We start from the raw sequence: 25,383 nt of genomic DNA on the forward strand, positions 1-25,383 counted from the left end.
ACAATATTTTCGGTACCTTACAATGTATCTTTAAGATTCAACAGCTTTGGGGGGCTATTTTTCCTGTTCCAATTCAATCTCTTTCAGGATCAGAGATAGTACAGTGGGAAATACAGATAGTACAGTTTGCCTTGCACACAGCCAACCTAGGTTCGATCCCCAAAATCCTATATGGTCTCCTGAGCACTGCCAGTAGTAATTCCTGAGTACAGAGCCAGGAGTAACCCCTGAGCACTAGCTAATGTGGCCCCAAAACCAAAAACCCTAACAAAAACAAATTCAATCCCTTCCACATCAGACAAATGTGGTTGTCTGTCTAGCCAGGGTCTCATAAGGTCCTCTAGGTGCTGACATCAGAATATGGCTTCTAACATCATATAGGTGCTATTTAAGAGTAAAATAACCTTACAACTTTCCCTTAAGGTAACATCTTTTCTTCCATCTATCTGCATGCATCCAACAGCCATTCACCTAATATATTCATACAAGAACATATATGGCTGCAATGAGGAGAACGAGTGGAAAAAGAGAAATGAGAGATTAGCCCTGCCACAGAGAAGCTTCCACGCTGATGGGGAGAGTAGGGAGCATAAATACCAGCAATTCTAAGAAAAGTGTGTGTTCATTCATTTAATCAATAAAGATTCACTTAATGTGCACAGAGAGATGCATGGTAGAGTTAGAGTACAGAGAGCATCTTTGCTCACTGAGACCATATTGCATACAATCTAACAGGGAAATAAGACTTTAGGTAAATCACATCAAATGTGTGATACATGTTAAGAAAAGATTCTCTTCATTGAAAACAGTAGATCTAAACTACCTTGGTAGAATTGAAAACAGGAGAAGACGAGGCTCCTGGAAACTAGGTAGGAGGGAGACAAGGAAGAAAACCAAGTGGAGGGGCCGAAGTGATAGTACAGCGGGTAGGGCACTTGCCTTACACATGGCTGACCCGGGACTCAATCTCCAGCATCCCATATGGTCTCCCAAGCACCGCCAGGACTAATTCCTGAGTGCAGAGCCAGGAGTACCTCTAAGCATCTCTGGGTGTGACCCAAAAAGCAAAAAAAAAAAAAAAAGAGAGGAGCAAAGAGCTGGCCTGGCATTTTGAAGTAGAAAAGAAGGTGGTTCTTTCAAAGGGGTGGCATTTGAGTGACATGGCAAATCAAATCCGGAGCGGTAAAGAGAGCAATTTTTGTGGAGCATTGGAATGTCATTGCCCTAGAGAAGATCTTTATGAGCAAACAGAGGCCAAACAGCACTTGTAGTGTAGGTGACATTTTAACGGGGTCTTGAAATAGGAGGTACACTTACATAAGTGTGGTGAACTTGAGGTGGGAAGTTGGGGGAGCGATGATCAAGGAAAAAAAGAAAAACCTGCTGGTGATAAAGAGCCAGCACTTACGTAACGGGGAATAGTCCAAACGAAGCACTGGAGGAAGGGAGGGAAAGTCAAAACACAGCTAAGCTTAGAACTGTTCTGATTCTCTTAAAAAGAAACCATCTCACTCTCTTTTTAAAACATTGCTTATTGTTTTAGGGTACCTTGCCTGTAGAATCCCAGGAGAATGCCTTGTATCTTACAGCCTTCACTGTGATTGGACTTAGAAAGGCTTTCGATATTTGCCCCTTGATGGTAAGCAAGAGTTTTCTTTCTCCAGCACTTTTTCTTCTCTTTTTCTCTCTATGGTTTCGTCTCTTTCTATAACATGTACGGAGGGGTGGTGAGAGGGAGATCTTACAAATATCTGTAATTTCAGAATCAAATTATTTCAGAACTATGATAGATGTTGGGCTAGAGCGATAGCACAGTGGTAGGGCGTTTGCCTTGCAGGCAGCCAACATGGCCGACCCGAGTTCGATTCCTCCACCCCTCTCGGAGAGCCCGGCAAGCTACCAAGAGTTAATAGCCCACACGTCAGAGCCTGGCAAGCTACCCATGATGTATTCGATATGCCAAACACAGTAACAACAAAGTCTCCAATGGAGACGTTACTGGGCCCGCTCGAGCAAATCAATGAACAACGGGAGGACAGTGACAGTGATAGGATAGATGTTAGAGGCTACCTAATCCAACCTACTCATTGACAGATGAGAAAACTGAGACCTGTAAGAAAGAGTCAACGTAATAGTCTGGTACCACAAACTACTGAATTGTAGAGCTGAGACTAGAACTGATGGCTTGTGATCCAGATGAGGGAATGGTCCACTGTGCCCAGTATCCTTCCCTTTTCTCTGTCCCATAATATGTTGCGCATGTGATCATTGTTCTATAGCTGAAATTCTATCTCCTGAACTACCAAGGTGACACAAGGGCATGTTTGCTCTTTGGGGGTGAGCTTTTCCATTTGTTGGGTGGGTAGGGGTGGGATGGAAAGGGTTCACCAAAGTGAATCAACATAGATCATACCCATGAGGAATAGAGATATTTTGCTCTGGGGACAGTCAGTTCTCTCAGAGGATCCCTCAGAGACCCAAAGGTTAAATACTAAATACTCCTGCCTGCACAACAATGGTAAGTGAAACTCCTCTGCAATGCAGAACTGAGATGAATAATCCAAAGGCATATGTAGGGCTTCACCTATAAGACGAAATAATTTTTTAGTCTGTTTCAAGAGAATTGTTTACAGTGAACAAGGATGATCAAAGAAGACCTGTTCATAAGGGTCCAGATGACTAGTTGTCCCCTCATGGCACATGAGTGAGACACAAATGGGGCCAGGAAAGTAGAAATGAAGCAAGATGTTAGCAGCATTGCACCATGCCTCCTCTTACTATATTTATTCAAAATAACTATTTCAGTGGTCTCTGGACAGAGTTAAGGAAACTATTTTCATTTTCTTTTTTTTATTTTAATGAATCACAGTGAGATACAGTTACAGACTTACAAACTTGAGTGATTATGTTTCAGCGGGTAGGACATCTGCCTTGCATGCAGCCAACATGGCCGACCCAAGTTCGATTCCTCTGCCCCTCTTGGAGAGCCCGGCAAGCTACCGAGAGTATTGGATATGCCAGACACAGTTAGACAAGATGAAATCATGAAATTTGCATATAAATGGATTGACATAGAGAGTATTATGCTAAGTGAAATGAGTCAGAGAGAGGGACAGACCTAGAATGACTGCATTCATTTGTGGAATATAAAGTTATAGAATGGGAGAGTAACACCTAAGGATAGTAGAGATAAGGGCCAGGAGAATCATGCCATAGCTTCCAAGCCAGTGTAACATGCTGGGGGAAAAGGCAGGTGGGATAGAGAAGAGACCACTAAGTAAATGATTCTTGGAGGGCTCACTCGGGATGGGAGATGAGTGCTGAAAGTAGACTATGGACCAAACATGATGGCCTCTTAGGACCTGTATTGCAAACCACAACACCCAAAAGGAAAGAAAGAAAGTAAGAGGGAATATGCCTGCCACAGAGGCAGGGGGTAGGAAGGGGTGGGGGTGCTGGGAGGGATACTGGAATCATTGGTGGTGGAGAATGGGCACTGGTGGAGAGATGGGTACTCTATCATTGTATGACTGAAATGTAATCACGAAAGTTTGTAAGTCTGTAATTGTATCTCACAGTAATTCATTTTTTTTAAAAAAAAAAAAAAAGCACTTGGCAGCTTGACTTTTTTCCCCTTATGATTTATCTAAATTTCTTTTGAAACCATGAACCATCTCAACTTTGCAGAGAGGGAAATGATGAAGGTTGCTTTTCTATGCTGGATGCTTCCTTTTTTTTGGAAGCTTGGACTGATGAGGGAAGATGAAACTAAAGGGAAAACACTTTAAAAGGTTTTAGAGAGGAGAAGTCAGAGGGGAAAATGTAACCCAGTCTGTATGGTCATGTTTTCCCTTCTGAGATTACGGACTGTTTCTTCATGGAAGGATTTGCTTCAGCATAACACTGTTTCTATAACGTCATTTCTTTTTGCACCTTTTTTTGGGGGGTGAGGCTGTCTCTGCATGGTGCAGCCTACAGAAATTCACATCAATTAATAGACGGATACTTTGTAAAAAAAAAATTCAAATATCTTCTCTTCTTGCTTCCAGAAAATCGACACAGCCCTAACTAAAGCTGACAACTTCCTGCTTTCCAATGCCATCTCAGCTCAGAGCACTTTTACACTGGCCATTGCTGCTTATGCTCTCTCCCTGGGGGATAAAACTCATCCACAGTTTCTTTCCATTGTTTCAGCCCTGAAGAAGAAGGCTTCAGTTAAAGGTATGACTCATTATATAAATTTATTCATCAAGCACCTACTTAACCATACAGAGCCAGCTGACTCTGGCAGCCTGCAAAATTAAGTAAGAACATAATTCCTATATATAAGAACAATCCATCACAAAATAGGGGACCAATGTTCCTGCATTTATTCCTTTACTCTGTGTGTATCTGTCCATTCCTTAAATTAATAAAAACCTATTGAGTACCTGCTGAGTACCAGGCACTACTCTGGCTTCTGGAAATAAAACCACAAACAAAACACACACAAATAATTTAAAATAAATCAGTTATAAAATCTAGGAAGCCTGTAGAAGCCAGAAGAAACTTCTTAAAGCCTGCTACAATTCTGTCAGGTTTACATTTTGTTTGGTGGAGAGGAAGATGTCACATGCAACAGTTCTCTGGGGCTAGCTACTCCTGGCTTTGTGCTCAGGAGTGACCCAGGGCAGTATTCAGGGGGGACCAAATGTGCCAGGGATCAAATCAGGGTCAACAGCTTGCAAGGCAAACATCTTATCTCTTATATTGTCTCTCAAGCCACATTTTTTTTTTAAATTTTTAGTAGTGAGACATCATGAGGTACAGTTGTAGACTTATAAATTTTTGTGCTTGGGTTTCAATTATACAATGATATATGCCAAACACAGTAACAACAAAGTCTCCAATGGAGACGTTACTGGGCCCGCTCGAGCAAATCGACGATCAATGGGAGGGCCTTTACCTTTACCAAATACCCATCCCTCCGCCAGTGCCCATTTCCCACCACCACGGATCCCAGTATCCCTCCCACCCCCATCCCCCCATCCCACCCTGCCTCTGTGGCAGGGCATTCCCTTTTGTTCTCTCTCTCTTATTGGGTGTTGTGGTTTGCAAAAGAGGCAATGGGTGACCATCATGTTTGGTCTATAGTCTACTTTCTCCCATCCTGGGAGGATCGAGCCACATATTTTTAATGCTATTCATGGAACTGATTTGCTAATATCCAGGCAATCCAATCCCCATTTACCGGTTTTGGAGGGATGATCATGGGCAGCAAGACAGCTCTGCCCCTGACAGTGGTACAGCCCGGATGGTGGAAACCACTGCCTACGCTTTACTCACCAGTCTGAACTTGAAGGACATGAGTTACGTCAGCCCCATCATCAAGTGGCTATCTGAAGAGCAGAGGTATGGAGGCGGCTTTTATTCCACCCAGGTAATGTTTCTTGAGTGTTTCCTCCACTTGGGCACATGTTTTACTGCCTTCTGCCATATTGCACCCTCATTCTGGCTTTGATGCTTTTATCCACCATGAGGAGAGTAGCTTTATGACTTCCTGGGGAGATGTTTTAAGCTGAGACATGGGAGGAGGTTGTCAGGCAAAGGGGTGAAGGTGTTTTATGTAAAAAAAAAAAAAACCTACTTTCAGGCTATATGGAGGCCCAGATTCTTCCCCATTCCTCCCAACACCACATTCTTGTGAGAGAGGCATGGGGGAGTGGGGCTTACTTTCATCTCTTCCTGGAACTCTTAACTCTTCAGTCACTGGAAGTGTCCTAAGAAAGGGTATTTGTGCACTTGAGCAAATAAATAAGCTAAGTCTACTTTTCTGCCTTGCTGATTGTTGATAGGATACAATCAATGCAATTGAGGGCCTGACAGAATATTCACTCCTGGCTAGACAACTCGACTTGAATATGAATATCAAAGTCTCCTACAAGAACAAAGGTGACATCCACTCTTATAAGATGACAAAGAAGAATTTCCTTGGGAGGCCAGTAGAGGTGAATGAAGACTTTTTATGTTTTCAAATCTGATGGGACCTTTGAAATATCTGTTCTACCTGAATTGTTCCAATGTTTCTCTTCTTAGACACATAATGAGTACCTCTTTTTTCTTGTTTTTGTTTTGTTTTTGTTTTGTTGTTGTTGTTGTTGTTTTTGGTGGGGGGAACACCCAGTGATAATCAAGGATTACTCCTGGTTCTGCTCTGTGCTCAAGAATTAACTCCTGGTGATGCATATGGGATGCCTGGGATCGAACCTGGGTCAGCTGTGTGCAAGGCAAACACCCTACCCGCTGTACTATTGCTCCATTCCTACCTTGCTGGTTCTAAGCAGAGTATCTACACTTGACACTGGGGTTCAAAAGTAAGGGATTCAAAAACCCTATGGACTTGGGAGGCAGTCATTTAAACAGTGAGTGAGTGTGATGAGACGGAATGACAGATGAGAAGGCCCCCTCAACACAGACTGAGAGGTGGGAAGAAATTGTCAAACTTAGCCACGTTGGCAGATTAAATCTGGAAGAATCTCAGTGAGTTAGCAGGTAAAGAAAAGGGAAGAACATTCCAGACACAGAGAGCAACTTGCACAAAGGTGCAACAATAGAGTCAGGGAGACGGGGGACACCGGGGTGCTTCCCAACTGTCACCAGATGGGAATTGGCATCTAGGCCCCCCAAGACCTTGTCCCATTTCCTTTTCTACTTTTTTAAAATTAAAATCCTTTACTATCTCTGAGAACTTTCCAAAGGAAAGGACACACTGAAGGAAATGAGGTTTTATATTAGTAACTGGCTGCAAGGACACAACTGCTGAAGCATCTATTTCTAATTAGCCCTTTATAGATCATATGCAGGAATATTTAAACAGAGAGATAGTACAGCAGGTAAAGGGCTTCCCTTCCATGCAGCTGGGCTTGATCTCCAGTACCCCAAATGGTACCCTGAGCACTGCCAAGAGTGATCCCTGAGCATAGCAGCCAGATGTGGCCCAATAACAAAACAAAAAAAACGATGAAATATACTATTAACTAGCAGTAGACCATACTTTCTAAAGCTTCTACAAATCAGTTTGTTCAACAGAAATAGGCATAAGAGGAAAATGCAGAAGTTGTAAGCTAGTAGTATAGGAAGATATAAATTAGATATAGATATAAAGAGAGATGGTAATGATAGAGACAAAGACAGACATATTCCAATATTTTCAAATACAAATAAGGGGCCAGAAAGACTGTGAAGCTAGTAGGGCTGACCCAGGTACAGTTCCCTTGAACGCAGCTAACTAGATTCAATTCCTGGTACCACATACGGCTCCCTCTTCCCCACCAGGAGTGATCCCTGAATGCAGAACAAGAATAAGACCTGAGAAAAATCAGGTGTGATCCAAAAACAAAACAAACAAATAAAACTCCAAATAACAACCCAATTTTTCAGAAGATCTTGGAAAAGTCTGTTTTTAACTTGCTGTAGCAGCTGCCCCATCCCATCACCAGATATAAATTTGTGTATGCACAGCCATGTTGAGAGCCCAGGGGCGAGCTGCCAAGAGTATCCCGCCCACACGGCAAAGCCTGGCAAGCTCCCTATGGCATATTCGATATGCCAAAAACAGTAACAAGTCTCACAATGGAGACATTACTGGTGCCCGCTTGAGTGAACTGATGAACAACGGGAGGACAGTGCTACAGTGCTACTGAAATCTGCAGGAAGTCCCTTTTCATTAAGGAGCTGGGTGGAGGAAAAAGCATCCTGCAGCTTAGAGTGAGCAAAAAATCATTCTTCAGATCTCTTGCTCAACAAAATCTCTCCAGGTTTCCTACAGATTAAGGAGTACTTATAAAATAGTTTCTCCGGAAGGAAAACCAACTACTTAGATGATGTCTTCACTTCCCTCCTGGCAGAAGAGACTAAAGAAAAGCAGCACCTAAGGATTTGGCAGGCTTCAGTGGGAGTTTTGTGAAGTGCCCAGATTTCCATCAACAGAAACCAATTGGAAGTGAGGGGGAAAAGGAAGGAGAAGAATATCAAAAGGAAAGTGGGCAGAGCAAAAACAGATGGCACCCGCCTTAGAGTTACATTGAGGTTTCCTATTCTTGGGTGCTACTGAGAACATTCTACTTTAGCGCTTAGGATGCTGAGCCCCAAGCTAGACCCGGAAAGGAATTTATTCAGAAAAGGACAATGAAGAACCCATTTAATCCTGACCATCTGTAAATGAAAATGTAACCAAAAGGGGACTCTGATGCCTCAGTTTTGCTGACTTACAATAGACCTCAGACCTTTTATTTACACGGAGATGTTCTGGAATTTTTCTTTTCTATTATGTGAATGGCTGGAGCGATAGCAGGGCTGGAGCGATAGCACAGCGGGTAGGGCTTTCGCCTTACAAGCGGCCAACATAGCCGACCCGAGTTCGATTCCTCCGCCCCTCTCGGAGAGCCCGGCAAGCTACCGAGAGTATTCGGTATGCCAGACACAGTAACAACAAAGTCTCCAATGGAGACGTTACTGGGCCCGCTCGAGCAAATCGACGATCAACGGGAGGGCCTTTACCTTTACCTTATTATGTGAATGGATGGAGGGATAGCAGAGCGGGTAGGGCATTTGCCTTGCACAAAGCAACCCTGGTTCGATTCCTCCACTCCTCTCAGAGAGCCAAGCAAGCTACCGAGAGTATCCCACTCAGTCTGGCAAGTTCCCCATGATGTATTCAATATGCCAAAAACAGTAACAATAAGTCTCACAATGGAGACGTTACTGGTGCCCGCTCAAGAGGATGTCACTGTCACTGTCCTCCTGTTGTTCATCGATTTTCTCGAGCGGGCCCAGTAATGTCTCTATCGTGAGACTTTGTCAGTACTGTGTTTGGCTTATTGAATACGTCACGGGTAGCTTGCCAGGCTTTGCTGTGAGGGCAAGATACTCTCGGTTGCTTGCTGGGGTCTCAGAGAGGGTCGGACGAATCGAACTCGGGCCGGCCATGTTGGCTGCATGCAAGGCAAACACCCTACCCGCTGTGCTATTGCTCCAGCCCCCGAGAGGATGACAGTGCTATTATGTGAATAAGACCTCAGTGCCTCATCCTTTTACTCCTCCAAGAGTGGTGGAAGGGGAAACACCAATTTTCATGCCTTTCAATTTTCTTCTGAGTTTCTCCACAAGCATAATTTCTAGAGAAAGTTTGAAATCTTGAAACATTTTTTAAACTATTGTGGAATTTTTTTTTTGGTGGAGGGTCACATCTGGTGATGCTCAGGGGTTACTCCTGGTGGTGAGAGAGGAGGCTGTTGGGCGTGGGCCCCCTCTTTTCATGATGCTCCACAACCTCTTCTGCCTCCCTATTAAATGAGCGTTTTTAAAACCTGGTTCTCTCTCCCCCTACTAGGTGCCTCTCAATGATGACCTTGTTGTCAGTACTGGCTTTAGCACTGGCTTGGCCACAGTGCATGTAAGTAACTCTTGGGAATGCTGAAATAATTGGGAGTTATGCGTTTTCACCTACTAAGTAACATAACACTTAGAGATTTTGCCACTAAGTTATAGAAATCTGAATTAGGTTACGATGAATTCAGAAAAATTCATTTACATCATTCTTTCCATCTTAGCTGCCCTCACAATTGTTTTGCAAATGGCTGGGTTGACCCTTGCCTGTATAAAGTATATGTATTTATGGAAATAACGTATATGGGAATATATAGTTATGTATAGTTATAGAATTTTTTGTTATACCTGTAAATGTACATATTCTGTGTGTGTTCACACATGTTCCTATGGTTAGCAACAGCTACATCTCATTCATCCCGCAATGTGAATTAGTACATAAATATAAGGATTTACACATCTTTTATTTTTGTCACTGTCTGCATGGATACAAATAAGCAGCTTGAAGTACCTTACAACTGCCAATGGAACAAAACTAATGATGTATACTTGAGCATAAATTAGCACTCTATTGATGATTTTAATTATATTCATATCTTTAGGTGAGATTGGGGGCATTCAGGGTGGCATACCCATAGATAATGCTCATATCTTCAGCACAACATTTAGTATGCACACATGCGTACACACACACATACACAAACACACACATAAACACACCTACCTCTACTTTGTTGCTTTACCCTCTGCTCTATGGGCTAAGAGAAACTAACTGGCTCTGAGGCCTGATGTGCTAAGTTAGACTGTCTAGAGTGAGGGGGCCAGGGAAAGAGCTCGAGGGTTTGAGCACACCCTTACATGCACAAGGTCTCAATTTTGATTTCCAGTATGACATGTCTCCCTAGCATCACCAGGTGGAATCTGATGGTCTCCCAGAACCTCCAGGTGTGTCCCAAGCATCCTCGAGTATACCTAGTCTGGATCAAAAAAACTGTCCCACATCTCTGAGCACTGCTGGGGAGCCCTCCCCCCAACAAAGAATGCATAGGCTAAATGTACAAGTTAGAGTAAGGTGCTCAGCCTTGACTGCACAGGAGCTGGGCCGAGACTCTGTTGATCTAGAGGTTGATGTGGTCACTTTGGATGTCTCATCTCTGTTTCACATTGTAAAGTTTGCTGGGGAAAAATGAATATTTCAAGCACATCATTTGCCCAGGGTTATGACAATGGCCTCAAGGCACCCAACTCACAGCAACAATACAGAAGCAACACGAGACCTTTTCCATTTTCATATTTTAAGTAGACTCTTCTTGGGTTTTTGGCCCAACATAGGTAAGAACCGTGGCTCACAAAATCAGTACCTCTGATGAAGTTTGCAACTTTTATCTGAAGATTGAAATCCAGAACATTGAAGGTAAAACAACAGGACTTGCACCGTCATTTTGGTTAAGCATGAGGACTACTGGAACACTTCCCTTCTTAGGGGGGAAAAAGGAGTTTGCTCAGAAAACAAACTTCTTTATTAAATCCTTTAGTAGGTTGATATCTGAGTGCCCATCATTGCTCCTTGTTATAATAGCGAGAACTTTAATAATAGACGGAAGGGGGATATTAAATAATTAACATCTAAGTGAACTATATACACTTGTAATCAAGAAACTGTGGTGACTAGCTGCTCGTTTTAAGTGTAGCTAGCTGTAAAACCATTGAAAGGTCTGGAATTTCTGTTCCTCTCAGGTAAGCCTCTGATCCAGGACCCTAACTCTCTCTTCCATCCCCAATCTTTCTGGACTCCAAAGCGTTTGTCAAATGCACATGTTCAAGTCTCCATGTTCATGGTTTCTCAGGACTTGCATTTTTTTCACTGTGTTTTTCCCCCCTCCTATGTTCTTCACTGCCCCTCTCCTGGCTTCTTGCCTCTCCCCTTTCAGTGTATCAGGAGACCTAGGGCTCCTCTCTCCTCCCTGAGAGCTTCTGTTGATGGCTCAGAGGCCTGTTCATATGGGAAACTTTTCATTTACCAGTCAAATCAGGATTCTGCCCTTCCTCCCACCAACTTCCTGAACATATTGCCAACTCACAGTAACCTTTCAGACTCCTTTCTAAAATCATAAATTCATTGAGAGTTTATCATTTAAATCTTACAAATTCTCATTAAGAATCACCTAAAGATTGAAAGATTTCCTGGGATTGTCCACAGCCATAAATTAACGTTTAATATCACCAGAAGTGATGGGGCCATGGAGATAGCACAAGAGTTAAGGCACTTGCCTTGCTCACAGCCCACCCAGTTTTGATCCCCAGTATCATATATGGTACCCTAAGCACCACCAAGAGTGACCCCTGAGCACAGAGTCAGGGGTAAGCCCTAAATACCACCAGGTATAGCCTTCCCGGAAAAAAGAATCCCCAAAAGTGGGGTTGGAGCATGCCCAACACAGTGAATACAGGTCTGGCTCTGAGTTCAATTCCAGCACTTCACAGTCCCTTGAGTATTATTGGGTGTGGCCCTGTTAACCTCCAAGCAAATTTCAGGGTGTCTCTAGCCCTAGGGACCACTGGGCCAAGCATTGAACCATCAGGTCAACATGACCTGCTAAACTTTCCAAGAGGGCCCTTGCCCTTCCACCCCAGAGCACCACTGAAAGAAGAAAAGAAGTCAAATTCTAATAAAGTAACATAATAGGAGACTAACATCTAAGGACAGTAGGGATAAAGGCCAGGAGGATTGCACCACAGCTTGGAAACCAGCCTCATGTGCTGGGGGAAAGGAAGCTGGGATAGAGAAGGGACCACTAAGCAAATGATGGTTGGAGGGCTTGCTCAGGATCGGAGATGTGTGCTGAAAGTAGACTATGGACCAAACATGATGGCCTCTTAGTACCTGTATTGCAAACTATAACACCCAAAAGGAGTGAAAGAGAGGGTAGGAGGGAATGTGCCTGCCACAGAGGCAAGGGTTGGTAGGGGTGAAGGTGGCAGGAGGGATCCTGGAAACATTGGTGGTCAAGAATGGGCGCTGGTGGCAGGGTGGGGGGAGGGGGACATGTCAAATTCTAACCATGAGGGCTGTGGGGAGGAGTACTTGTGTGTGTGTGTGTGTGTGTGTGTGTGTGTGTGTGTGTGTGTGTTGTGGAGATGAAAACTAGGACTTCATACCTCGGAAATGACAAATTATTTGTAGTGTATTCAGAAACCTGTTGATGAATGTTTCAGTTTTGGCAGATTCCAAATTAGCAACAAAGGGTTTACTCCATTTTTCATTTCTTTGCTTGTCTGTGTGTTTTTTGTGCCAGGATCGAGGTATGGAGACTCCGACTACTCAGAATACAAGCGCATAGTAGCCTGTGCCAGGTGAGCCCTTCCCTCCAGGGGAGAGAACAGACATGTCAAGCCCTAGTTCCACCTTGTTATTATTTCTACATAACTTTCTCTTTTTAAGGATGGCCAGAAGATGCAAAAAGTGCTCACTCAATTTTTTTAATACAGAGCATCATAATAGACATTCGTCAATATCAAACTACTCTCTATAGGTTACAGTTTTGTTGTACTCTTAGATAGTTTTTCCTCCTGGTTGTTTTTATCCTCCTTCTAATTTAAACAGCTTAACACTAATTTTTTTCTAACTTAGAAAGGCAAAGCTATGATAAAAGTATCAGGGAAAAGAGTCAAAGACACTCATATAAACAGCTCCTATTCAGAACCAGTTTCTCAACTCAGGTTGCTCATTGTATTCAGGAGGAGAATCTGTAAAACTACCCAGAACCCCCTCTTCACCCTCCCGGTGCGGGCTAAAGAAGGATTGCTACCCTCTTCGGATAGCCAGAATACAGCCGTCTAAATTGGCCACTGTATTCATTTACTGTTGGCACTAGATAGCAATTCAATGAAAAACCAATTAATTAAAAACAATTCACTTTATTGTCCCACAGGACTGGAGGCCAGACTCAGAGGCTCTAGGAAGGATTCATTTTCTTATTTTCTTCCTATAGTCTAGAGGCTGCCCAGAGCCCTTGGCTTGTGGTCCCTCCCTCCATCTTTAAAGTCAGCGGCACCACCTCTTCCAATCTCTTTCTTTGACTCTGAGTCCAGCTTCCATCATCACTTCTCTGACTCTCCTGCCTCTTCCTCTGATTTGTAAAGACCCCTGGTGATAGTTGGACCCACCTAGATAATGCAGGATATTCTCCCTATCATAAGATCCTCAACTTGGAGCCAAGCAATAGTACAGCAGGAAGGGTATTTGCATTGCATGCAACTGACCGATTTCTATCCCCAGCACCTCATCTAGTCCCCTGGGCACCACCAGGAGTGCTCCCTGACCACAGAGCCAAGAGTAATCCCTGAGCACTTGCTGGTGTGGCCCAAAAAAGAACAAAAACAAAAACTAAGACCCTCAATCTTATCACATCTACTATTCCCCAAGACACATGGTCTCATGTTCAGAGGAGTATGATACAGGTATCTGGGGGTGAGAGGTGTTTTTCTACTTACCGCAGTCACCATTCAAAAATGTACACGAGAGACCAGAGCAATAGTACAGTGGGTACAATGGGAAAGGTGCCTACCATGCATGTTACAGACCTGGGTTCAATCCCCCACATTCTATATGGTTCCCTAAGGACTGCCTGGGTGATTCCTGAATACAGAGATAGAAGCAATCTCTGAGCATCGCCAGGTGGGGCACAAAAACAAAAAAGTGTATGTGAAAATACGGGTTTCTGGAAACATGTGAATTTCCCTTTATGATCACAAGGAATGGGTCCACTAGTGGCAGAGGCAGGACTAGAACTCAGTCCTTTGCTTTCCCTTCCACTGAGTACTCCTGTTGTTTTCTCTCCTTAACTCTTTCTGCCCTCATTACAGTTATTTGCATATATCCCATGATGCCCAAACACTTAGGATGAATGACTTAGACTGTCTATGAAGCTGTTTGACAGATTAATGTTGTAAAGGATTTGGGGAATGAATTTTGGGATTTCTCTTGATTTATAAATACAGAAAATGGGGCCAGAGCAGTAGTACAGTAGGGAGGGCATTTGCCTTGCATGCAGACAGCCCAAGTTTGATCCCCAGAATTCCATATGGTCCCCTGAGCACCTCCAGGAGTAATACCTGAATCCAGAGCCAGGAGAAACCCATGAGCATTGCTGGGTGTGATCCAAAAGCACAGAGAGAGAGAGAGAGAGAGAGAGAGAGAAACAGAAAATGAGACCCAAAGAGGTGAAATAACCTGCCAAGTTCTCACAGAAGTAGAGACCTCATCCCCAGACCCTGAAACCTGGTCCAGCTCCTGAAGCCTCTTCCATCAGGGCAAGATGGCCTCACAGAATTACATGTAGTTGCCACCATCTCCTTCCCAGCCAGTGCTGTCCTGCTGGCAGTTCCCAGCCTAGTCACAGTCTTCTAAGGGTTCTTTCGCAGGCAGGCCAACCTGTAGTCCCCACTGCCTCCCTGGGCCCATCTCTGCCCTTTTTCCCCTCAAACACCCATCTTCATCCCCTGCCATCTTTCATTCAGACCACCCTCTGCTAAGCAGCACCCTTCCTCTCCATAGCCCCTCCTACTCTCTCTTGGGCCTAAATCCATAACCTGAAGCCATAACACTTATCACAGGGTGGTATGTGCAGACTTGTTCTGGGTAGAGTTCAAATCAATGCCAGACCTAACAGGGAAGCTTCCAGAGAGGATATGAAAAGGTGAGTGGGTACCTGGCGTGGGGAGCCTCAGCCATGAAATACTCTAGTGATCTTCAACCAATGCACTTCACTCCTCCAGGTTCTTCTATAAAACAAGACTATTGGATTGTCTCATCTCAATTTGTCAGTTCTGGTATTCTTCAGCTCCACCTATAGAAGTAAAAAGGGCACTTATCAAAAAATCATTCATCCAGATTTGTTAAATGGACTTTCTCATTTTTACTGAACGAAAGATGTCAGATTGAATATTCTGTCTTTCGGTTGTTAAAAAGGGAGATAGAGCGTTTTTATTTAAAAAAAAAAAAAAGCCAGGTGGAGTATGCTTTTGACTCTGAGACTCTGGAGTTTGATTGGAAAAATTCCAAAAGTCATTGTGTAGTACCTATTCATATGAGACATTCTTTGCTTCCAATATTCTCTCTCCTGATTTTTTTTTCCAAAATACGAGTGTACAGTTTCTGTGTCTGGGGGGTCTCTTTTATGTATTTACTTGGTTCTTAGTTGTTGAGTTTCTTTTTGGTTTTTCTTACAACTGCTCTGTTGCTTTCAGAAGAAAAGGAAAAGGGATTTCATTCCTTCCCTTCCCTCAGAACAAAATGTCTTTGGGGAAGATTGCTTTGGCAGCAAGCGAAGGGCTTTTTTGAAAGGAAGGTTTCTGTTCCCGGGGGGTGAAACCGTTGCCATGGCAACTAGTCATCAAGGCTCCAGCCACTTTTTATAGACATTCTCTGCTCAGAAGGCCTTCTCCGTCCTGTTGACAGAGTATTTGCATCTGTGAGCGAAGTTTCCCTGCTCTGGCCACACATACCCTTCCAATTAGGGAGATGCCCAGATGTTATCATCTAGTTCCCACTTGTCTTTTGTGCTGTTCTACATCGTTGATTTGGTAAGATAATAGGGTTAAAATTGTAACCGCCTGCTCTTTGACGATATTTTTAAGTATTATGGTAAAATATGGCATCCAAAACTTCCAAAAGGTCTGGCCTGAAACAGGCTCTGTGAGGAAGCAGAGTGACCGCGCTCTTCACTAATTGGCAGTTGAAGCAGGAGCAGCGATAGTGGCGCTGTGTTGGTCCGTGGTTCCCAGGTCCTTCAATATTTTCTAGAATAAAATATTGGCTAACAAAGATGCTCAGACTTAGATGTAAATAGAATGGTTTATTGGAAAATAGAAGGGAGCCCTCCCGTTGATCGTCGATTTGCTCGAGCGGGCCCAGTAACGTCTCCATTGGAGACTTTGTTGTTACTGTGTCTGGCATATCGAATACTCTCGGTAGCTTGCCGGGCTCTCCGAGAGGGGCGGAGGAATCGAACTCGGGTCGGCCATGTTGGCCGCTTGTAAGGCAAACGCCCTACCCGCTGTGCTATCGCTCCAGCCCGGCTGAGGAGGAACTTAGTATACAACCAAGTTAAATATAGGCTCATTTTGTGAGATTTTTTTAAACAGGAAAACTGGGTCTTTGTGTTACTTATCAAATGACAAGAATTTTTACAGAAAATGCAAGGATTGGGGGCAGAGGGATAGTACAGTGGGTAGGCTGTTTGCCTTGCACATGGCTGAACTGGGTTCGATTCCCAGCATCCCATAGGGTCCCCCTAGCACTGCCAGGAGTAATTACTGACTGCAGAACCAGGATAACCCCTGAGCATTGCCACTTGTGACCCAAAAAGCAAAAAAAGGAAGGAAGGAAGGAAGGAAGGAAGGAAGGAAGGAAGGAAGGAAGGAAGGAAGGAAAATGCAAGAATTGTACTGATTGATGATCTGACTAGCTTCAGCCCTTTGGGGTTATCTGACTGAACTTGAGTGTTAGGTATTATCCATTGACTCTTAGTCCCAGTGAACCTAAGACCTAGGCCAGAATCTATGACCTTGGGGAATTGTTAACTTAAATGTGGGGCGGGGCCAGTCAAAAATAGGACTGCTCACAGCAGCTAGAGAGTGGAAATGGAGGCTTTGTCTTTCACACCAAAGTACCCCCCATTTCACCAACTCCCCTTTGCAGAAGTACACCTACCTTGTGTGGATAATTTGGCCCTCTTTGAAAGCCTTTCATGCTGCACTCATGATAGCACTCATCTCCGCAACTCAGAATGAATCCTTGGAATTGGATATATTTGTGTGAGTGCCTTGGGTGAAGTGGGGAGTGAGGGAGGTGTCCTCAACAAAGCAGTGCTGGGGGCTGGAGCGATAGTAAAGCGAGTAGGCCGCATCCTGTGTGGTCCCCAAGTACCACCAGGAGTAACTCCTTAGTACAGAGCTAGGAGTAAACCATGTGCATCGCCATGTGTGACTCAAAAAGCAAAAATAAAAAAAGAAAAAAGGAAAGAAAAGAGTGTTTCCCCAGCTCTGCTGCACTTGCCTCACTCCCCTCTGGGGAAATGCCTGGCATGGGGTAGGGCTGGCCAAGTCTATACAATCATCTACACAGCACGGACACTTGCGTCCCTCCAGCCCCACGAGGTAATCATCAATCTGCACCTGAAATCCATTCATTCCGCACCGTGCCAGAACTGGCACCCACTGCCCCAGTTCCACAGGAGCTGTGGGTGCTAGCTCTAGTGAGAAATTGCTTTTTTGCAGGAAAAGGTCAGTCTGACATCTGCACAGGTGGTGCAAGAATGTCACCTTCCCACTCAGAAAAGAATTTCCAGAGGAGTTGAATCACGATCATGATCATCCTGTTGTTCGTCCATTGCCTCGAGCAGGCACCAGTAACGTCTCCTTCTTCCTAGCCCTGAGATTTTAAAAGAGCCATATTCAATACTCTTTCAGGGCTAGGAGAATGAGACCTATCATTGTTACTGGAATTTGGCATATTGAGTACAACACGGGAAGTTTGCCAGACTCTGGCGTGGGGGCAGGATACTTTCGGTAGCCTGCCGGGTTCTCCAAAGTGAAAATGAGATAAGATGTCATGTGGCTGCAAATGCAGCCGCGCTTCCGGGAGCTGGGTTTTATAGTCTCTGGAGTTGAATAGTAAAGCAAAATACTTTTATCTAAGGAAATTTACTTACATAAATATGAGAGGAGAGAAAAAAAGAGAAAGATACATGTTCCAAAAAAGGGTACAGTCTTTTCCAGAAGAGGAAAAAGCAGAGAATTGCTTTAGGGAGAAGGTCATATACAGTATCTCTGAAATGTCTTGTCTTGAAGCTTTCTGCATACATTAAAGTTAGTCTGCGTGTTGTCAAGGGAAAGCCTTGGACTCTTTTTTTTTCTTTTTGGGTCACACCCAGTGATGCTCAGGAGTTACTCCTGGCTTTGCACTCAGGAATTAGTTCCTCCAGTGCTCAGGGGACCATATGAGATGCTGGGAATCGAACCTGGGTCGGCAGCGTGCAAGGAAACACCCTATCCACTGTGCTATTGCTCCAGCCCCAAGCCTTGGACTCTTGATGGTCGTTTCAGATTCTTATCACCACCTTTACGTTGTCCATCAGCTTATCTTTATCTGAGGGGACCCATCCTTCTCTGAATGAGTCCTCCATTTCTGCATTTGGGTTGTACCTCAGTTTCTCCAGATCTGAAGAGCTCAGGATTTGCATCTCAAATGAACATGTTCCTCATGTCTTTGGTCTCCTTCAAGACTAGATGATTTCTTCATAACTTTTATTATTTCCCAAAAACTGATTACCAGGACCCTCTATCCCCTGTCAGCCTATAACATACTTAAAACACAAGTTTAATTTTTTCACAATTAACTTTATAAATAATAGAGTGAGCTCTTTAAAGGAAAATCATATATGGAAATATCTCAGTGAGAACTTGGATAAAATCCCTATGCTTCCTACTTTTCCCCTTTTGAGAGTTCTTTTTTTTTTTAATCTCTTCCCAGTGGGGGAGAAGGGAAGGGGTGGGGGAAACATCAATTTTCATGCCTTTCAATTTTCTTCTGAGTTTCTCCACAAGCATGATTCATAGAGAAAATTTGAAATCTTGAAATATTTTTTAAGCCATTGTGGAATTTTTTTGATGGAGGGTCACATCTGGTGATGCTCAGAAATTACTCATGGTTCTACACTCAGAATCACTCCTGGCAGTGTTCAAGGGACCAGATAGGATGCCAGGGATTGAACCTAGGTTGGCCACATGCAAGGCAAGTGCTTACTCTCTGTACTATCTTTCCAGCCCCTATGGAATTATTTTAACAGTAAAGGGTATGACAAAGAAACTCATTTATAATCTCACATCCAAAGAAAACAATTGCTAATATTTTCATACATTTCTCTTTAGTCTTCTTTAAAATGTTCACTGAGTCTGTCTCTCTGAAAATATAACTAATTTTCTTATTTGAACACTTAAAAAATAAATAAAAGAACTAGCATGAGAACCAAGACACTCAGCTCTAACATGAACAAGTCACGTAACCTTAAATAACTCCATCTCTGCAACTCATGAACCATGACCTTGGACTGAATGATTTCTATACCTCTTCCAACTCCAGAATGATGGTGCACTGAGATGACCCATCAGGAAAGTAAAATACTGAAATTGATAACTCAGGTCCCCTGCAGCTCAAAATTTCAAAGATTTCAAAATGCCTATTGTAAAGAGACAAATAACTGTAGACGCAAATTAAAAACTATTAAAAAAAATCTGTAGATGCAAATGAAAAACCTGCTGTTGCAGATGACCAATGTAAAGTGGGGAGAGGAAAAAGATGGCAGCCTTGAGAAGGGCATTTATCACTTCCTCTCTGCCCACTCCCAGGAAAGTGCCTAGGAATTCTAGGTCTGACGAAAGTCTATGATGAGCTCCAATACAGTACAGACCTCACAAGGCAGCCATCAGGCTGCAGCTGAAATCCACTTGTTTTGCAAGGCGTGGGAGATGCTTCCCGCCACCCTAATCCTCATGGAGCCATGATGCAAGGAAGGCAAGTCTGTCTTCAGTTTTCCCCAAGCTTTCTAGGTCATCACCTTTCCCTCGTAGAAAAGAATTTCAGGAGGAGACAAATAGTGAAGCAAAACAGTTTTATTTAGAGATAGATAATGAGAAAAGAAAGAAAGAATAACACCTTCTTCATATTGCCTTGGCCTAGGGTTTCCTTTGGACTGAAAAGTTAATCCAAGTATTGCCACAGAGGAAGAACTTTGACTTTTGGTGATCTTCTTTCATGTCCTCATCACAGATCTTTATTTGTGTTGTAGTTTCCCCTCTCCTGCAAGGGTCCAAGCTTCATCTGAGCCAGCACTTGGGCCAGTTAGATTCTTATCAAGCCTTTATTTCTGTGTCCACAAAATGGTCCAGTCATAACACTCTTAGCTACTTGAGGGCTAGTGACAAAGTAACTTCTTCAAGTTCCATCTTGGTTTTATTGCTTCTCAAGAACTCATTACCAGGCCCTTCCCATCACCACCAACATCAACCTGACTGATCTACTACTAATAAATAGGATCTTTTGTTTAAAAGCCCACTTGTGTATTCCATCTTCTAATTCTGACTTATTCTAGCTACAAGCCCAGCCAGGGAGAATCATCCTCCGGATCCTCCCACGCAGTGATGGATATCTCATTGCCTACTGGAATCAGTGCAAACACAGATGACTTAAAAGATGTAAATATTTCATTTTAAATATTATCCTAAATATTTGTTTTCTATACTTAGTTAAAACAAAGCTATCTCCTTTCCTTCTGATGTGTCACTGTCATCCATGTGCCTGAAATCATCCTTTCAAACTGAAAATTTATATAGGTTATGATTTTTCGATTCCTCCCTCTCTCTCAGAGAGTCCGGCAAGCTACCGAGACTATCCTGCCCGCATAACAGAGCCTGGCAAGCTCCCCGTGGCATATTCGATATGCCAAACACAGTAAAAAGTCTCACAATGGAGACGTTACTGGTGCCTGCTCGAGGAAATGGATGAATAATGGGAGGACAGTGCTACAGTGCAGTGCTATGATTTTTAAAAATGAAGTGGGGAAACAATACATACATTCACAATTCAGAAAATATGAACCAATTTGATAACATGGTTCAGGACTTACCAAGAGGAAGAGCTGCTCTTTAACATCTTTGAATAGAAAATTCATAAAATTATATTCCAGTGATCTAACATCCCATCATTAAACAGAAGCATTTAAACAAAAAAGACCATGAAATTAAATCCAAGCTTTTTTTTCTTTCCTTCTTAAGCTTGTGCAAAAGGTGGACCAACTAGCAAATGATTACCAAATCCAAGATGGTCATGTTATTCTGCAACTGGATTCGGTAAGCACCACCTCCAATGGTAATTTCTTTACTACTGCTGGTCAAAATTTACAGACTCGATGGTTTACTATATGCCTCTTCTCTCCCATTAACTTGAGTCTTGAATTTGTTCAACAGATTCCCTCCAAAGATTTCTTCTGTGTTCGATTCCGGGTATTTGAACTTTTTGAAGTTGGCTTTCTGAGTCCTGCTACATTCACTGTGTATGAGTACCACAGGCCAGGTAATCCCCTCTACATTAACCTTCCTTTGTTTTTTGTTTGTTTGGTTTTTGCTTTTGGGGTCACACTTAGCAATGCTCAGGGGTTACTCCTAGCTCTGCACTCAGGAATTACTCCTGGAGGTGCTTGGGGGACCAAATGGGATGCTGAGGATCAAACCCGGGCTGGTCTCATGCAAGGCAAATGCCCTACCCACTGTACTATCATTCTTGCCCCACCTTCTTTTTTTTATTTCTTTTTTTTTTTTATTAGTGAAACACCATGAGGTACAGTTGTAGACTTACAAACTTTCATGCTTGGGTTTCAGTTATACAATAATCGAGTACCCATCCCTCCACCAGTGCCCACTCTCCACCACCAATGATCCCAGTAGCCCTCCCACTCCCCCCCAACCTCCATCCCCCCACCCCACTCTGCCTCTGTGGCAGGGCATTCTCTTTTGCTCTCTCTTTCCTTTAGGGTGTTGTAGTTTGCAACAGAGGTATTGAGTGGCCATCGTGTTCGATCTAAGGTCTACTTTCAGCACGCATTTCGCATCTTGAGCGAGTCTTCCAAACATCCTTTATTTGGTATTCCCTTCTCTATCTGAGCTGCCTTTTCCCCCAGCATGTGCTGCCAACTTCCAAGCCATGGAGCAGACCTCCTGGTACTTATCTCAACTATTCTTGTCTTGCCCCACCTTCTTTCATTTGTATTCATTACAGAACCCTAAGAGATTCACTCATGGCCTGGAAATTTTATATATTGACTCTCTCAAGATTTCATGCAGGCAATTGTAAGACTTTTTGAACAAATTATTTCATCTTACTGGTTATCGTTTATTTATTTTTAAGTAACTGGATTAAATTGCTCCCAGTATTAAATTTATTTGCCTCAGCTCTGTCTCTGTTGTTCATTTTCAGTGGTCACTTCTCTCCTTTCATAGAGAAGCCCACTGAGTTTTTCTTTACTCTTCCAAAATTCATTTATGCTTCAACCCTCTTCTCATCACATTTTATGGCAGCTCTATTAGAACAGTTATCATGTTCCAATTACTCATTTGTATGTATTTCTCATCAGTCCCAGACAGAATGCTTCCATTTTCATATTTTAATGTCCCTAGTGTGTAATTGATGAAAGTTTGTTAAAGAAAGACCCCACGACAAAAAAAAAAAAAGAATGACCCCCTGGTTGATCATTCAGCCACTGATGAGGAAGTGAAATGAAGATCTCCTCAGTTGGCAAAAGAAACTACTTTCCTTTGAACATGGCTACTTATTACAAAAACTTTTAAGTGGCAGACTCTTGACACCCATTCAATTTATCTTCTAATCAGTCATGGTCTCCCGTTGTTCATCGATTTGCTCGAGCAGGCCCAGTAACGTCTCCATTGGAGACTTTGTTGTTACTGTGTTTGGCATATCTTCTAATATCACAAATAAAATATCTACCATATATATATATATATATATATATATATATATATGTGGAGCGATAGCACAGTGGTAGGGCATTTGCCTTGCACACAGCCAACATGGCTGACCCGAGTTCAATTCCTCCGCCCCTCTCGGAGAGCCCGGCAAGTTACCGAGAGTATCTCACCCGCCTGCTATCTGTGATGTATTCGATATGCCAAACACAGTAACAACAAAGTCTCCAATGGAGACGTTACTGGGCCTGCTCGAGCAAATCGATGAACAACGGGAGGACAGTGACAGATATATACATATATATCATATATGTAGATTGTTTCACTGTATCACTGTCATCCCCTTGTTCATCGATTTGTTCAAGCAGGCACCAGTAACATCTCCATTCGTCCCAGCCCTGAGATTTTAGCAGTCTCTCCTTACTCGTCCTTCCCAACGGTGCCATATTGGAGGTTCTTTCAGGGTCAGGGGAATGAGACCCATTACTGTTACTGTTTTTGGCATATCTAATACGTGTCAGGGAGCTTGTCAGGCTCTGCTGTGTGGGCGGGATACTCTTGGTAGCTTGCCGGGCTCTCCGAGATGGATTGAGAATATATATAAGAGAACAGAAGATTGTTTAGTTTTGATCAAATCTGCAAGACATTTAGGTATCTACATATCAACAGACTTTTCTTCCCCAGGCTAAATAATTTTAATTCTTTCAGGTTCATCATATAATGTATTTCCTCGCATTTTCAGAAGCACCAAATATTTTTATTCTATGAAACAGATATTGGGCAGAATTTCAAGCACATGACTAAGTTAATAAGAAGAGAATATTGGAAAGGTGGATAAACCCCTGCCAGGGCAGGTTATTGATACTCTCACCTCCCTGAGCTATTAAAGGTGGGAGCAGAAGGAGAGTAGGTCTTTCTCCAAGTCCCCATCAGAGAGGGCCAGAGGGATAGTACAGGTAGGTAAGGCACTTGCTGCCCTGCATGCTCCCATCATGGATTTGAACCTCAGCAACACAGATATCCTCTAAGCACAGAGTCAGGATTAAGCACTCGGCACCACCAGGTATGCCCCCAACACACACATACAAAAAAAAAAAGTGGACTCACTGACTGATAAATGTGTTGTACATTGATCCATTCACTTCTAACCACGTTTTCACCCCACAGATAAACGATGCACCATGTTTTATAGCATAACCCACACCAAACTTCAGAAAGTCTGTGAAGGAACAGCGTGCAAGTGTGTAGAAGGTAAGCATTCAGCCCATTTGGGCTGTGAGCCTGCTTATTTTTTTTTTAATTTGCTTTTCAATTGAATCACTGTGCGAAACAGTTACAAAGCTTTCATTTTTGAGTTTCAGTCATGCAATGATGGAACACCCATCCCTCTGCCAGTGTACATTTTCCGCCACCAATGTCCCCAAGTATCCCTCCCGCCCTACCATCCCACCCCTCCCCCTGCCTCTATGGCATACAATATTCTTCTTTCTCTTTACTTGTGGGCATTAAGGTTTGCAGTACAGATAGTGAGAGGCCATCATGTTTAGTCCTTTCTCTACTTTCAGCACAAAGCAACACTCGTCATCAGGGCTTAACCAGGGCTTAGCTGTTTGAAAATGTGTCATTTAATCGCAGATGGCTAAGGAATGATTCCTTGAATGCTATAAAGCTACTTCTTCACAACACCTGAACATTAAGGTCATTTCTACAGAGGCAGAGAAACGCCATTTAACATCATAGGAGTAATGTGATGTGAAATTCTTACCTTCTGCCTGAGTTGTTCTGTTTTTGTAACTTTAACCATTTTTATTGCACCACTGGGACTTACGATATTTTTATGCATCCATCATTCCAACACACACCAGAGAGCCCACTTCCTTTCACCAGTATCCCAAGGACACCTACCATCTCCCCTCCCGAGTTAACACATTCGATAGACAAAATCTCCAATTCTGATGTGTTGACACGTCGCACACTTGAATTCACACTGATGCTTTGACCAGTTATTCACTTGTTACATTTTTTTATCCCATATTAGAGATTTTTTTAATTTATTGTGGAGGTGGTAACACCTACAAACACATAGATGAACTGAACTAAACTAAACTAAACTTCTAAAAGTCCGCAGAATTGAAGACTATAAGTTGGTAACTTTTTTCCAAAAGGATAAATCTCTCTTTTTTACAGGCATATAAATAGTATGACTAATTCTGTGCTGACACATTTTTAAAATAAATGAAATAGATAAATGCTACAAATGTAAAATTTAGTAAATGGGGATAATTAGTAAATTTTTTATTTTTTAAATTTTTAATTTTTAACTTTTTTATTGAATCACCATGATATACACATTTACAAAGTTGTTCATAATTGGGTTTCAGTCATACAGTGTTGCGAGACCTGTGCCTGAAACATTGTACAAATTAAGCAAATTTTAAGCAGAAAATCTGAAAAATCTACAACACTATAAAAATGTAT

The 25,383-nt window shown here is 42.8% G+C and overlaps 1 protein-coding gene across 1 annotated transcript in view; it reads left to right on the top strand.

The window, feature by feature from the left end:
- LOC130045816 (complement C5-like) overlaps positions 1-25,383 on the top strand; it is a 106,977-nt gene that overhangs the window by 69,422 nt on the left and 12,172 nt on the right. Inside the window, exons 27-37 of the mRNA XM_056138699.1 lie at positions 1,544-1,639; positions 4,050-4,221; positions 5,211-5,419; positions 5,835-5,987; positions 9,371-9,433; positions 10,699-10,780; positions 12,663-12,720; positions 20,520-20,622; positions 21,202-21,276; positions 21,394-21,499; positions 24,073-24,156. Coding sequence (XP_055994674.1) covers positions 1,544-1,639; positions 4,050-4,221; positions 5,211-5,419; positions 5,835-5,987; positions 9,371-9,433; positions 10,699-10,780; positions 12,663-12,720; positions 20,520-20,622; positions 21,202-21,276; positions 21,394-21,499; positions 24,073-24,156 — 1,201 coding nt within the window. The remainder of the gene's footprint in view (positions 1-1,543; positions 1,640-4,049; positions 4,222-5,210; positions 5,420-5,834; positions 5,988-9,370; positions 9,434-10,698; positions 10,781-12,662; positions 12,721-20,519; positions 20,623-21,201; positions 21,277-21,393; positions 21,500-24,072; positions 24,157-25,383) is intronic.

The sequence above is a fragment of the Sorex fumeus genome, unplaced genomic scaffold, assembly GCF_029834395.1.
Source record: "Sorex fumeus unplaced genomic scaffold, SorFum_2.1 ptg000129l, whole genome shotgun sequence".
Taxonomy (NCBI): Eukaryota; Metazoa; Chordata; class Mammalia; order Eulipotyphla; family Soricidae; genus Sorex; species Sorex fumeus.